General features: G+C 40.3%; 1 protein-coding gene across 1 annotated transcript in view; it reads right to left on the bottom strand.

The window, feature by feature from the left end:
* LOC139390663 (GPI ethanolamine phosphate transferase 2-like) overlaps positions 1-12,310 on the bottom strand; it is a 126,116-nt gene that overhangs the window by 107,674 nt on the left and 6,132 nt on the right. Inside the window, exons 3-4 of the mRNA XM_071137936.1 lie at positions 6,988-7,197; positions 6,487-6,675 (exon numbers count right to left, since the gene is read on the bottom strand). Coding sequence (XP_070994037.1) covers positions 6,487-6,675; positions 6,988-7,197 — 399 coding nt within the window. The remainder of the gene's footprint in view (positions 1-6,486; positions 6,676-6,987; positions 7,198-12,310) is intronic.

Below are 12,310 nucleotides of genomic sequence, written 5' to 3'. Positions count from 1 at the left end.
CAACCTGGTTCAGGTTGCAGGCACAGGTTACAAACAGCACAGGAATGAAATCATCAACATGTATTGATCACATCTTTACTAATGCTGCAGAAATATGCTTGAAAGCAGTATCTAGATCCACCTGATGATCACAATATCGTAGGCATATCTAGGAAAACCAAAGTTCCAAAGGCTGTGCCTAATATCGTATATTAAAGGTCATACAATAAGTTTTGTATTGATTCCTGTGTTCTTGATGTAAATAATTTTTGTTGGTGTGTAATGAGGTGCAACCATACACCTTAATGGGCGCATGATACATGTATGAAATTGCTTATTCCAGTTACTAATAAGCATGCACTCATTAAGAAAATGAATGTAAAAACGGTTAAATCCCCATGGATTGATGAGGAATTGAAACATTTTATGGTTGAGGGAGATAAGGGAAGAGAAATGGCAAATAAGTCTGACTGCACAACCGATTTGCAAACTTACTGCAAATTGAGAAATCATGTGACTAAACAAAATAAAAAAGAAGAAACCATTCTATGAAACAAATATAAATGAAATACTGAATGATAGTAAAAATTCATTCATTTAAATGAAATTTTGGGCAAAAAGGTAAACTCAGCTTCATTATTCATTGAATCAATTGGCTCGTTCATCACCAAACCCACTGATATTGCCGATTACTTTAATTATTTTTTCATTGGCAGGATTAGCAAATTTAGGCATGACATGCCAGCAACAAACGCTGACACCACACATCCAAGATGCTTAAGAGTCATTACCTCCATCTAATCTGCATTGTAGTTTTAAAATGCCTGGAGGAAAGCATAAGTCATTAAGCTACCTAAGAATAGTAAAGCCCCCTTTACTGGCTCAAATAGCCGACCAATCAGTCTGTTACCAACCCTTACTAAACTTTTGGAAAAATGTGTGGTTGACCAGATACATTGCTATTTTACAGTAAACAAATTGACAAAAGACTTTCAGCTCGCTTATTAGGGAAGGGCATTCAACAAGCACAGCACTTACACAAATTACTAATGATTGGCTGAGAGAAATTGATGATAAAATATTGGGGGAGGGGCTGTTTTCTTAGACTCAGTCAGCTGCTGGAAAACATATGGCTTTGCATCCCCTGCTATATTGTGGATAAAGACTTACCTGTCTAACAGAACACAGAGGGTGTTCTTTAATGGAAGCCTCTCTAACATAAACTAGGAAGAATCAGGAATTCCCCACGGCAGCTGTCTAGGCCACTTACTTTTTTCAATCTTTACTAACGACATGTTTTGAGCTTATGCCGCAACAGTTTGCGGTAGATGGCGGCAGATGGTGGAAAATTGAGTCATTCGGTCATTGAGCCACACTATCACAAGGGGGAGTTAAATCGCTGATATATTTTTAGCCTAAACTGTGGCACAAATTGGGTGATTTTTCACACCTAGCCGAGCTATTAGACTATCCTTTTGTAAATTAATGGTCTGTGGTATGACTTAAAGATTGCTGTACACCAGCTGAACTCATCCAACTTGAAGGAGCTGGAGCGGTTTTGTCTTGAAGAATGGGCAAAAATCCCAGTGGATAGATGTGCCATACCCCAATAGACTCTGTAAAGTATTGACTTTGGGGGGTGAATAGTTATGCACATTCAAGTTCTGTTTTTTTGTCTTATTTCTTGTTTGTTTCACCCAAAAATATTTTGCATCTTCAAAGTGGTAGGCATGTTGTGTAAATCAAATGATACAAATCCCCCAAAACTATTTTAATTCGAGGTTGTAAGGCAACAAAAAAGGAAAAATGCCAAGGGGGGTGAATACTTTCGCAAGCCACTACTAGACTTGTAAGCCTTGTAAATGAATGGAGGTGCAGAGAGAGAGCGAAGGGAAGCCAGCTGCGAGCCTACGACCAGACATGGTGGATGACATCCTTTTCCTGCACAGCAATTTGAAGAAATTCAATGATCAATGGACTGTTTGAAGTCATTTTTTTTGTATATTTATTTGTTGTCTAATATTAGACGGCTCTTTAAAGTGATTTGAGTTGTCAATGTGTCACATTGCATTGTGAAAAAAATCTATATTGTTATTAATTCATGGAATGGTTTCATTTTTGCCAAATGTTGAATAGACATACAGACAAATGTATGAATGCAGGAAAAAAGGAATAACAGCATACTGTCTGTAGTCAAAATCAATTAGACTAAATAATTTGATGTTATTTATTTGGGTAACAGATCGGCTCTCGGAACTCATTAAGAGGCGGCTTCTATCTTCAATATAATCATTCATTCAGAAGGTCTTACGCCTGCAGTACATTAAATTAAATGACCAGGTACATTTTGTATTAGGTTATAATAATCCATGCCTTCTGGGAATGTTATAAAGTCCAAAAGTTATGGGCGAAGTTAGAAAGTTGGGGTTCAGAAGTATTACAATGGAAACTTTTAATCTGTCTGTCTGCATATTTCAAGACATGACATATAAGGGTGCAGTGAGATACCCTATGGGTTGGACAATACTTTTCTCAGCAATCATCTTGAAAAATGTTTGAAAGTGCATGGGTGACGGAGAGAAACCAAAAATGGTGCAGTTTGAGACCTTGTGCCCCGTGTAGCTCAGTTGGAAGAGCATGGCGCTTGAAACTACAGGGTTGTGGGTTCGAGTCCCACGGGCTACAAGTATGAAAATGTATGCACTCACTACTCAGCAAGTCACTCTGGATAAGAGCGTCTGCTAAATGTTAGAAAGTTATTTTGCTGGAGCGTGTGCTATGGGTGGGTGTTGCTATGGTGACCTGTGAGCTGAGATAAGATGGAGCTTTACCTAGCAAGGACTTACAGATGACCATGAACCAGTGGGTTTGGCAACAAATGTGTAGCGAGGGCCAGCCAACGAGAGCATACAGGTCGCAGTGGTGGGTAGTATATGGGGCTTTGGTGACAAAACAGATGGCACTGTGATAGACTGCATCCAATTTGCTGAGTAGAGTGTTGGAGGCTATTTTGCAAATGACATCGCCAAAGTCAAGGATCGGTAGGATAGTCAGATTTACGAGGGTATATTTGGCAGCATGAGTGAAGGAGGCTTTGTTGCAAAATAGGAAGCTGATTCTAGAATTCACTTTTGATTGGAGATGCTTAATGTGAGTCTGGAAGGAGAGTTAACAGTCTAGCCAGACACCTAGGTATTATAGTTGTCCACATATTCTAAGTCAGAACCGTCCAGAGTAGTGATGCTTGTCGGGCGGGCGGGTGCGGGCAGCGATCGGTTGAAGAGCATGCATTTCTTTTACTATCATTTAAAAGCAGTTGGAGGCCACGGAAGGAGTGCTGTATGGCGTTGAAGCTCGTTTGGAGGTTTGTTAACACAATGTCCAAAGAAGGGCCAGATGTATACAGAATGGTGTCGTCTGCGTAGAGGTGGAGCAAAGAATCACCCACAGCAAGAGCAACATCATTGATATATACGAAGAAATTAGTTGGCCCGAGAATTAAACCCTGTGGCACCCCTATAGAGACTGCCAGAGGTCCGGCCAACGGGCCCCCTGAATTGACACACTGAACTCTGAGAAGTAGTTAGTGAACCAGTCGAGACAGTCATTAGAGAAACCAAGGCTGTTGAGTCTGCCGATAAGAATACTGTGATTGACAGAGTCAAAAGCCTTGGCGGCTGCATAGTACTGTCTTTTATTGATAACAGTTATGATATTGTGTAGGACCTTGAGCGTGGCTGAGGTGCACCTGTGACCAGCTCGGAAACAAGATTGCATAGCCAAGTGAACCTGTTTGTTCACTTGGCTTTTGAAGACTTTAGAAAGGCAGGGCAGGATGGATATAGATCTGTAACAGTTTGGGTCTAGAGATTAATTAACTGATTAATTAACATCGTCCTAATCATCTTTAAAAGTCTAACATAACTTCTGTGAAAGACAGTATAAAGTGGAACAGCTGGAGCGGAGAGCTAGAGATTTTTTCTCCTAGCCAAGTTCTCTGATTGGCTCATCTCCAACCTCAAATGGTTGAGTCAAAAACCACAATGTACGAACTAGAAGCCTATTTTAGGGTCGTTTTTTGTAACCGCGTGCAGGTTGGCAGGTCTGCAAAAGTCACAGTGCTGCAGTCTTTAATCCCTTCCCCTCCAGAAACCGTAGCTCAGATTGTGTGTTGTCCCACACTGCAGGTACTGGCATCTCCTTTCTAATCCGGGAAGGCCAAAGTAGGAAAGAAGCTCTGGCTACATTTTTACCGTGGAGCCATGGGAGGAGCCTGCGTTGCCTTTTTTCCCTATCCCAGCCAACCACTTTGCACGATGCGTCATTTCTTTTATCACAGCACCGACACAGAGTGAAGAAAAAGGATATTGTTAGTTCGGCAAGGCTATGAAAGTCACTGGAATGTTTTACACCTCAAAACTCGTTGAACGTCTTACTAGTCATCTCAGCCATCTGAGGTAACATACTTTGTGGGTTTCTTCATTCAGCTTCTAAGGCACCCTATGGGACCACAATGGGCTGTCTATATATATAGGTCACAACGGTACTGTGTAAAGAACAGCAGCAGGCTTTTACTGGGAAAGTTTGGAGCGGAGGCTTTCAAGAACATTTAATTCAGAGCTCCCTGTTGCCTAAGCGCAAGAGAGAGTAAAATAGCTACAAGGCTGGCCCGGTTAAATATGCACGAGAACACCGTTTACAGTCATGATCCTATACATGTTTTTACAAGAAAACTACTGTTGAGTGCTTCAAAAGCGCTAATCATAACAGGACATTCTCCCACAAATAAATGATGATACTTGTCATAACTGATATCCTAAACCTTATTACAAAAGGTTGAAAATAAGCAGGAGATTTCCTGAAAATTTGTAAATAGAAAGGTGGAGTTTCAATGTTTTGGGGCAGACAAAAACAGTACCGCATATCCTTAAAAACTGTTCTTAGAATCTTGATTGGAACAATATACAGTACCAGTCCAAAGTTTGGACAAACCTACTCATTCCAGGGTTTTTCTTTATATTTACTATTTTCTACATTGAAAAATAATAGGGAAGACATCAAAACTATGAAATAACACATATTGAATCATGTATTGAATCATGTAGTGACCAAAAAAAGTATATTTTAAATTTGAGATTCTTCAAAGAAGCCACCCATTGCCTCGATGACAGCTTTCCACACTCTTGGCATTCACTCAACCAGCTTTATGAAGAAGTCACCTCGAATGCATTTCAATTAACAGGTGTTCCTTGTTAAAAGTTAATTTGTGGAATTTCTTTCCTTCTTAATGCGTTTGAGCCAATCAGTTGTGTTGTGACAAAGTACCGGTGGTATACAGAAGATCGCTCTATTTGGTAAAAGTCCATATTATTATGGCAAGAACAGCACAAATAAGCAAAGAGAAACGACAGTCCATCATTACTTTAAGACATGAAAGTCAGTCAATACGTAACACTTCAAGAACTTGCAGTCGCAAAAACCATCAAGCGCTATGATGAAACTGGCTCTCATGAGGACCGCCACAACACAGGAAGACCCAGAGTTACCTCTGCTGCAGAGGATAAATTCATTAGAGTTAACTGTACCTCAGAATGCAGCCCAAATAAATGCTTCACAGAGTTCAAGTAACAGACACATCAACTGTTCAGCGGTGAGTGTGAATCAGTACTTCATGGTCGAATTGCTGCAAAGAAACCACTACTAAAGGACAACAATAAGAAGAAGAGACTTGCTTGGGCCAAGAAACACGAGCAATGGACATTAGACCAGTGGAAATCTGTCCTTTGGTCTGACGAGTCTAAATTTGAGATGTTTGGTTCCAACCGCCTTGTCTGTGTGAGACACAGAGTAGGTGAACGGATGATCTCTGCATGTGTAGTTCTCACCGTGAAGCATGGAGGAGGAGGTGTGATGGTGACACCGTCAGTGATTTATTTAGAATTCAAGGCACACTTGACCAGCATGGCTACCACAGCATTTTGCAGCAATACGCCATCCCATCTGTTTTCGAGCTTAGTGGAACTAAGTGCGAAAAGCTGTGTAAGGGCTATTTGACCAAGGAGGAGAGTGATGGAGTGCTGCATCAGATGACCTGGCTTCCACAATCACCCAACCTCAACCAAAATGAGATGGTTTGGGATGAGTTGGACCGCAGAGTGAAGGAAAAGCAGCCAAACAAGTGCTCAGCATATGTGAAAACTTCTCAAACACTGTTGGAAAAGCATTCCAGGTGAAGTTGGTTGAGAGAATGCCACGAGTGAGCAAAGCTGTCATCAAAGCAAATGGTGACTAATTTGAAGAATCTAAAATATATTTAGATTTATTTAACACTTTTTTGGTTACTACATGATTCAATATGTGTTATTTTATCGTTTTGTTGTCTTCAGTATTATTCAACAATGTAGAAAATAGTCAAAATAAAGAAAAACCTTTGAATGAGTAGGTGTGTCCAAACTTTTGACTGGTACTGTATGCGTTATTTTTCTATTGAAAAGTAGGCTTCTATACCTTTAAGATGAGGGAGCCATGAATCTTCTTGAGGATGTCGTCCATCTCCATTAGTTTGGGCTGGATGAGGGAGCTGTGGGGTCCACTGATGTGTCCGATGTGGTCCAGGCCCAGGTAGTGCAGGATCAGAATGTCCCAGTCGTCTCTCTTCAGCGTGCTGTCCAGGTGACGAGTCACGTTGTTGTCAACCTGGGAAGAGTTAGCGGGGACATGTCAACACAAAAGACTAACACCAAGACACAATCTAGACTGTGTCATTGTTTCTGAATCAGACCTCTGAGAAAGTCTTTATGTATAGTATGTTAGAAATATTATGTAATAGAAGCAGATTAAACTTGAGCCAATATGATACGGAATCTTGGAAAAAACCTTTAGTAAATTAGCATGGCATTCCCATGTAACTAACAATGAAAAAATCACATCAAACAGACAAAATCAATGAGAGTGCAAAGGTTAAAGGGCATGGCCCTGACCTTCAAACAGACAATAACCATGACTGACCTCAGTGTAGTCGGACACAAAGAAAGAGGTGGTGCCGTCATACTCCATGAAGTGCTTGGGAAAGAGCTTCACCCAGGTGTCGTCCCCATAGAACACCATCCGCTTGCCCGCCGTCTTGGCCTGCCAGATGAGGTTGTCCTCCAGCAGTGCGGGGGAGTTCAGGTTCATCACCACGTCGATGAAACCTGGGATACTGCCTGTGGTCAGGGCCTAGAGGGAGCAGGAGGAGGAGGGCCAAGGGAGTTTGTCAGTCTACGTACAGTACCAGTCAAAAAAATTGGACAGCTACTCATTCAATGGTTTTTATTTGTAAACATTTTTACATTGTAGAATAATAGTGAAGACATCAAAACTATGAAATAAAACATATGTAGTAACCAAAATGTAGTAACCATGTAGTAACCAAAAGAGTGTTAAATCAAAACATACTTTATTTTTGAGATTCTTCAAAGTAGCCTTGATGACAACTTTGCACACTGTTTTTTACAGTTTTGATGTCTACAATGTAGAAAATACTCTAAATAAAGACAAACCCTGGAATGAGTATGTGTGTCCAAACTTTTGACTGGTACTATATGTAAGCTAGCAATAGGCTAATTGTGCAACATAATTGTCAGGTGTAGTCAGCAAGTATCACTGTTATTCAAAGTATCACTGTTATTTCGTTACGCTAGCATCTCCATTTACTTAACTGTGATTTGCAGTAGAATAAGGCTAACACCGGAGCTACAGCAATTACAATGGGACATTTATTTACGATAAACAAATAAAATACTGTATTATGTAATGAGAATACTATTATATGACTATTTATTGTATCACAATTTATTACATAATGTTGTGTCCTCCTCAGCTAGTTAAAGCCAATAAAGAAACCCATATAGGGTTGTTGGCAGTATCTCACTAGTCTGTCACAAACGAGGCATATCAACATGTTTTCACGCACATCGTTTCACTTGAGAAATACGGCACAAAACATCTTAATTAGATTGTGCGACTAAAGCTTAGCGTATTGCTTCCCAGTCGCAACAGTTCCAGCATGTATTACTACAACATTTTGTGATGTTTTTCTGCCTTTTTGTCTTCACCAGGTTTTTTTCCCCCCGGCTGTTCATGCACAGGCCTCACGAGACCCCGCAAGTTCCCGCACTTAACATTCATGTGGACTCTGACGGATGTGATTTTGCCAGAGACTTCATGGCCCTGTTGGATTGCTTCAACTTCACAAGGTATGTAAACTTGCCCACCCATGACAGAGGCCATGTACTTGACCTTGTGAGCACAACTGGCATGGCTCCCTTCCAGCTGTGTGTATTCATGGATGCCAAGGGAAGCCAGTCTTCCACAAATATTTGACCAATAAAACAAAAATTATCTTTCGTCGCTCTGTGTTTTCGTGATTTTCCATCAATTCGCAAGTGGTCTATTTGCTAAAATTGTCTCTTTCCTAAGGCATGGATGGAGGTGGATTTTGTTTTGACTTCTTTCTCCGTACTGGCTTATGATTATGACGGATAATCTGATCTAACTATAAATGCATATAATGTGCCACTGGCATGAGATGATTGGCCTGAGATGATTGGAGTTTAATATGTAGCCTAGATGTAGCCTAGTAGGCTGACGTTATTTAGCAAGCTAACTTAGCTGGTTCATTGTTGCCCATGTTAGCAAGCATTGTTAGGCTAGCAAGCATTTTAGCTAGGTAGCCTATGAAAAATAAAACTAAAGGCACACTGTATGAAAGAGCAACAGACCGTTTTGCTAACATGAAAGTGAGGAGAATGGTATTGGTGGACATGACTGTCCTGTGAGGATCCAAATAGGTCAGATCAGGTTTGCAATGGACGACTTCAACCAGACCCCATCTCACCCGCGGCTGGTGGGGGGTTAACAACTCGCGCACTGTTGTAAATCCAACGGAGAAGATTCATGTCTACCTCTACAAATTCACCCAAGGAATGTGCTTTGTTTCAAGAAGACTTTTTCCGCCAAAACACATTCTAAAGCGAATACTGGAACAATATTTCTAACATAGAACATGGAGAATGGTCAGAGGCGATCTAAAGAACACTGTTGTTTTGTTTGTTATTTTGTGATGTCGTTAAACAATTTATAAAGGAAATACTGCAACTTGGAAAGTATACACTCTATATTTACGAAGTAAGCATCCTCTACATTGTGTATGAAAATATAAAAAATGATGGAAGTGTTTTTGTTAAGAGAGGGACATGATTTTAGGAGCCACAAGAGACAATTGTTTTACATAAACTTTGCACAGTGACATGTCACACCCCTAAGTGAGGTCAGAGAGCGTGTCAGCCTGACGGAATCGCCCTTTAGAACAAACTGTATAAAATTCTGAGTTAAGAATTAACATACCAGAACAGAGAGACTTAGGAGGTGCAGCTTATGTTTAAAGGGGTTTGACATCTGAATCTCAACTCGAGGTAGAGACGATACACTCAGCCCCCAACTGGTATGGCTAATTAGCTGTCCTAAGTAAAATATCAAAAAATGCGAATGTAAGTGGGACTCTATTCTATTACTCTGTTCAAACCACCATATTACCCTACTCTCATCACCTCACTGGGAACCACCTCACTAGCCCATCTTCAAAGAAGCATCTTCCGGAGTGAATGGAAGGAGAATAAACTCTATAGTTCTGTTCAGGACTACACGACAAATGCATGTAAATGCATTCATGATTTCTTACGCCAAGCGGGCGACGGTTCATGTGCAAAGTATAGGAGTACTGTAAACTAGAGTAGTTTCTAAATGTACCAACGTTAAGTGTCTCTGTCTCTGTCTCTCTCTCTCTCGCCCTCTCCATGTCTTTTGTAACAAGCAGCCATATTGTTGTCAGTCCGCTAGAGACCTGATATTAGCGTATTAAGAGTGTATGTTCATCCAGTGTTACCATTTAGTTAGCTAGTAAATAAATAATTAAACTAATTTGTGTAGTACTGAATCATAAGTAAGGCTCGGGCTTTTGCAGATGCAAGGAGGTTACGACTGTTCAGAATGATGATATGATACGAGGTTATGACTAATAAGTTGTCTGTTTATGGATGTGATAATTCGGGAGATGGTAACTCTTTAAAGAACCTCTCGTGGTGCCCCAGATCCTAACGAGTAAATTGTTAGATGATTAATTTAATCGGGTAACAAATAAACATTTTTAGGTAATTCGATAAATTAGAGTCTTCAGATTAATATTAGAGTCAAGTCTCGACAGTTTTCAACTACTCTACAAGTCAACTTTTTAAATTAGTTTTACTTGAGTGTGCAAGCACACACAGACACACACATAAATCAGTACCATGGACAGCCACATGATATTAAGCAACACTAATTTAACTTAATTGTTTTTTGGTATCTTTAAGTTTGTTTTCAGTGTATTAAACTAAGCATACAGTGGGGCAAAAAAGTATTTAGTCAGCCACCAATTGTGCAAGTTCTCCCACTTAAAAAGATGAGAGAGGCCTGTAATTTTCATCATGTTAACAAACTATAGTTTTGGCAAGTTGGTTAGGACATCTACGTTGTGCACGACACAAGTCATTTTTCCAACAATTGTTTACAGACAGATTATTTCACCTATAATTCACTGTATCACAATTCCAGTGGGTCAGAAGTTTATATACACTGTATATACACTGTGCCTTTAAACAGCTTGGAAAATTCCGTCAGCCGTCATACCACTCAGGAAGGAGACGTGTTCTGTCTCCTAGAGATTAATGTACTTTTGTGCGAAAAGTGCAATTCAATCCCAGAACAACAGCAAAGGACCTTGTGAAGATGCTGGAGGAAACAGGCACAAAAGTATCTATATCCACAGTAAAACGAGTCCTATATCAACATAACCTGAAAGGGCGCTCAGCAAGGAAGAAGCCACTGCTCCAAAACAGCCATAAAAAAAGCCAGACAACGGTTTGCAAATGCACATGGGGACAAAGATCGTACTTTTTGAAGAAATGTCCTCTGGTCTGAAGAAACAAAAATATAACTGTTTGGCCATAATGACCATGGTTATGTTTGGAGGAAAAGGGGGAGGCTTGCAAGCCGAAGAACACCATCCCAACTGGGAAGCATGGGGGTGGCAGCATCATGTTGTGGGAGTGCTTTGCTGCATGAGGGGCTGGTGCACTTCACAAAATAGATGGCATCATGAGAGGGAAAATGATGTGGATATATTGAAGCAACATCTCAAGACATCAGTTAAAGCTTGTTCGCAAAATGGGTCTTCCAAATGGACAATGACCCAAGCATACTTCCAAGGATGTGGCAAAATGGCATAAGGACAACAAAGTCAAGGTATTGGAGTGGCCATCACAAAGCACTGACCTCAATCCAATAGAAAATGTGTGTGCAGAGCTGAAAAGGCGTGTGCGAGCAAGGAGGCCTACAAATCTGACCCAATTACACCAGCTCTGTCAGGAGGAATGGGCCAAAATTCACCCAACTTATTGTTGGAAGCTTGTGGAAGGCTACCCGAAACGTTTGACCCAAGTTAAACAATTTAAAGGCAATGCTATCAAATACTAATTGAGTGTATGTAAACTTCTGACCCACTGGGAATGTGATAAAAGAAATACAAGCTGAAATAAATCACTCTCTCTACTTATTCTGACATTTCACATTCTTAAAATAAAGTGGTGATCCTAACTGACCGAAGACGGGGGAATTTTTACTAGGATTAAATGTCAGGAATTGTGAAAAACTGAGTTTAAATGTATTTGGCCAAGGTGTATGTAAACTTCCGACTTAATATAGTATGCGGTAGTGATGCGGGGGTTCGTTGACTCATCGTCCCCTCAGTTATATCTATGCGTCGGGTGGGCGGTTTAGGGTCATTAAATATTGTGTGGATGAAGGGATGAAGGGCGGGTGGGTAGCGGGGCGGGTTTAATAAAGAGATAATACTTAATGTAAAAAAAAATGTTTTAATACAAATCAATAAATGTAGAATTCTTGTGCAATATATATGTACAGGCTTCATTGACTTTTTCCCATTATTTTAGTCTGTCTGTCATTAGTGCATAAGCCTAAACTTTAGGGCCTAACTGTACGCATGCTAAATTGCCTACATGCCGATTGCTTTTGGAAATGGGCAGAAAAGGTTAATCATGTTGATCCACGGAGGCAAAAAGGAGCTGAACTCAACAAGAGAAAAGCTGTGAAATTGAGAGTTGTAAATAAAGAAAAGGGAGGGACAGAAAAGTAATGTTTGGGAAAGATTTGGTGAAGTGGTAAAGAAAGATGTTTTACTGTCAAAAACACCGGATAGGAGCAGTGAAATGTGTTGTTTTACAGGGTCAGCCAT

Source organism: Oncorhynchus clarkii, chromosome 31 (assembly GCF_045791955.1).
Source record: "Oncorhynchus clarkii lewisi isolate Uvic-CL-2024 chromosome 31, UVic_Ocla_1.0, whole genome shotgun sequence".
In the NCBI taxonomy this organism is placed as follows: Eukaryota; Metazoa; Chordata; class Actinopteri; order Salmoniformes; family Salmonidae; genus Oncorhynchus; species Oncorhynchus clarkii.
This window is presented reverse-complemented; position numbering and strand designations above follow the sequence as displayed.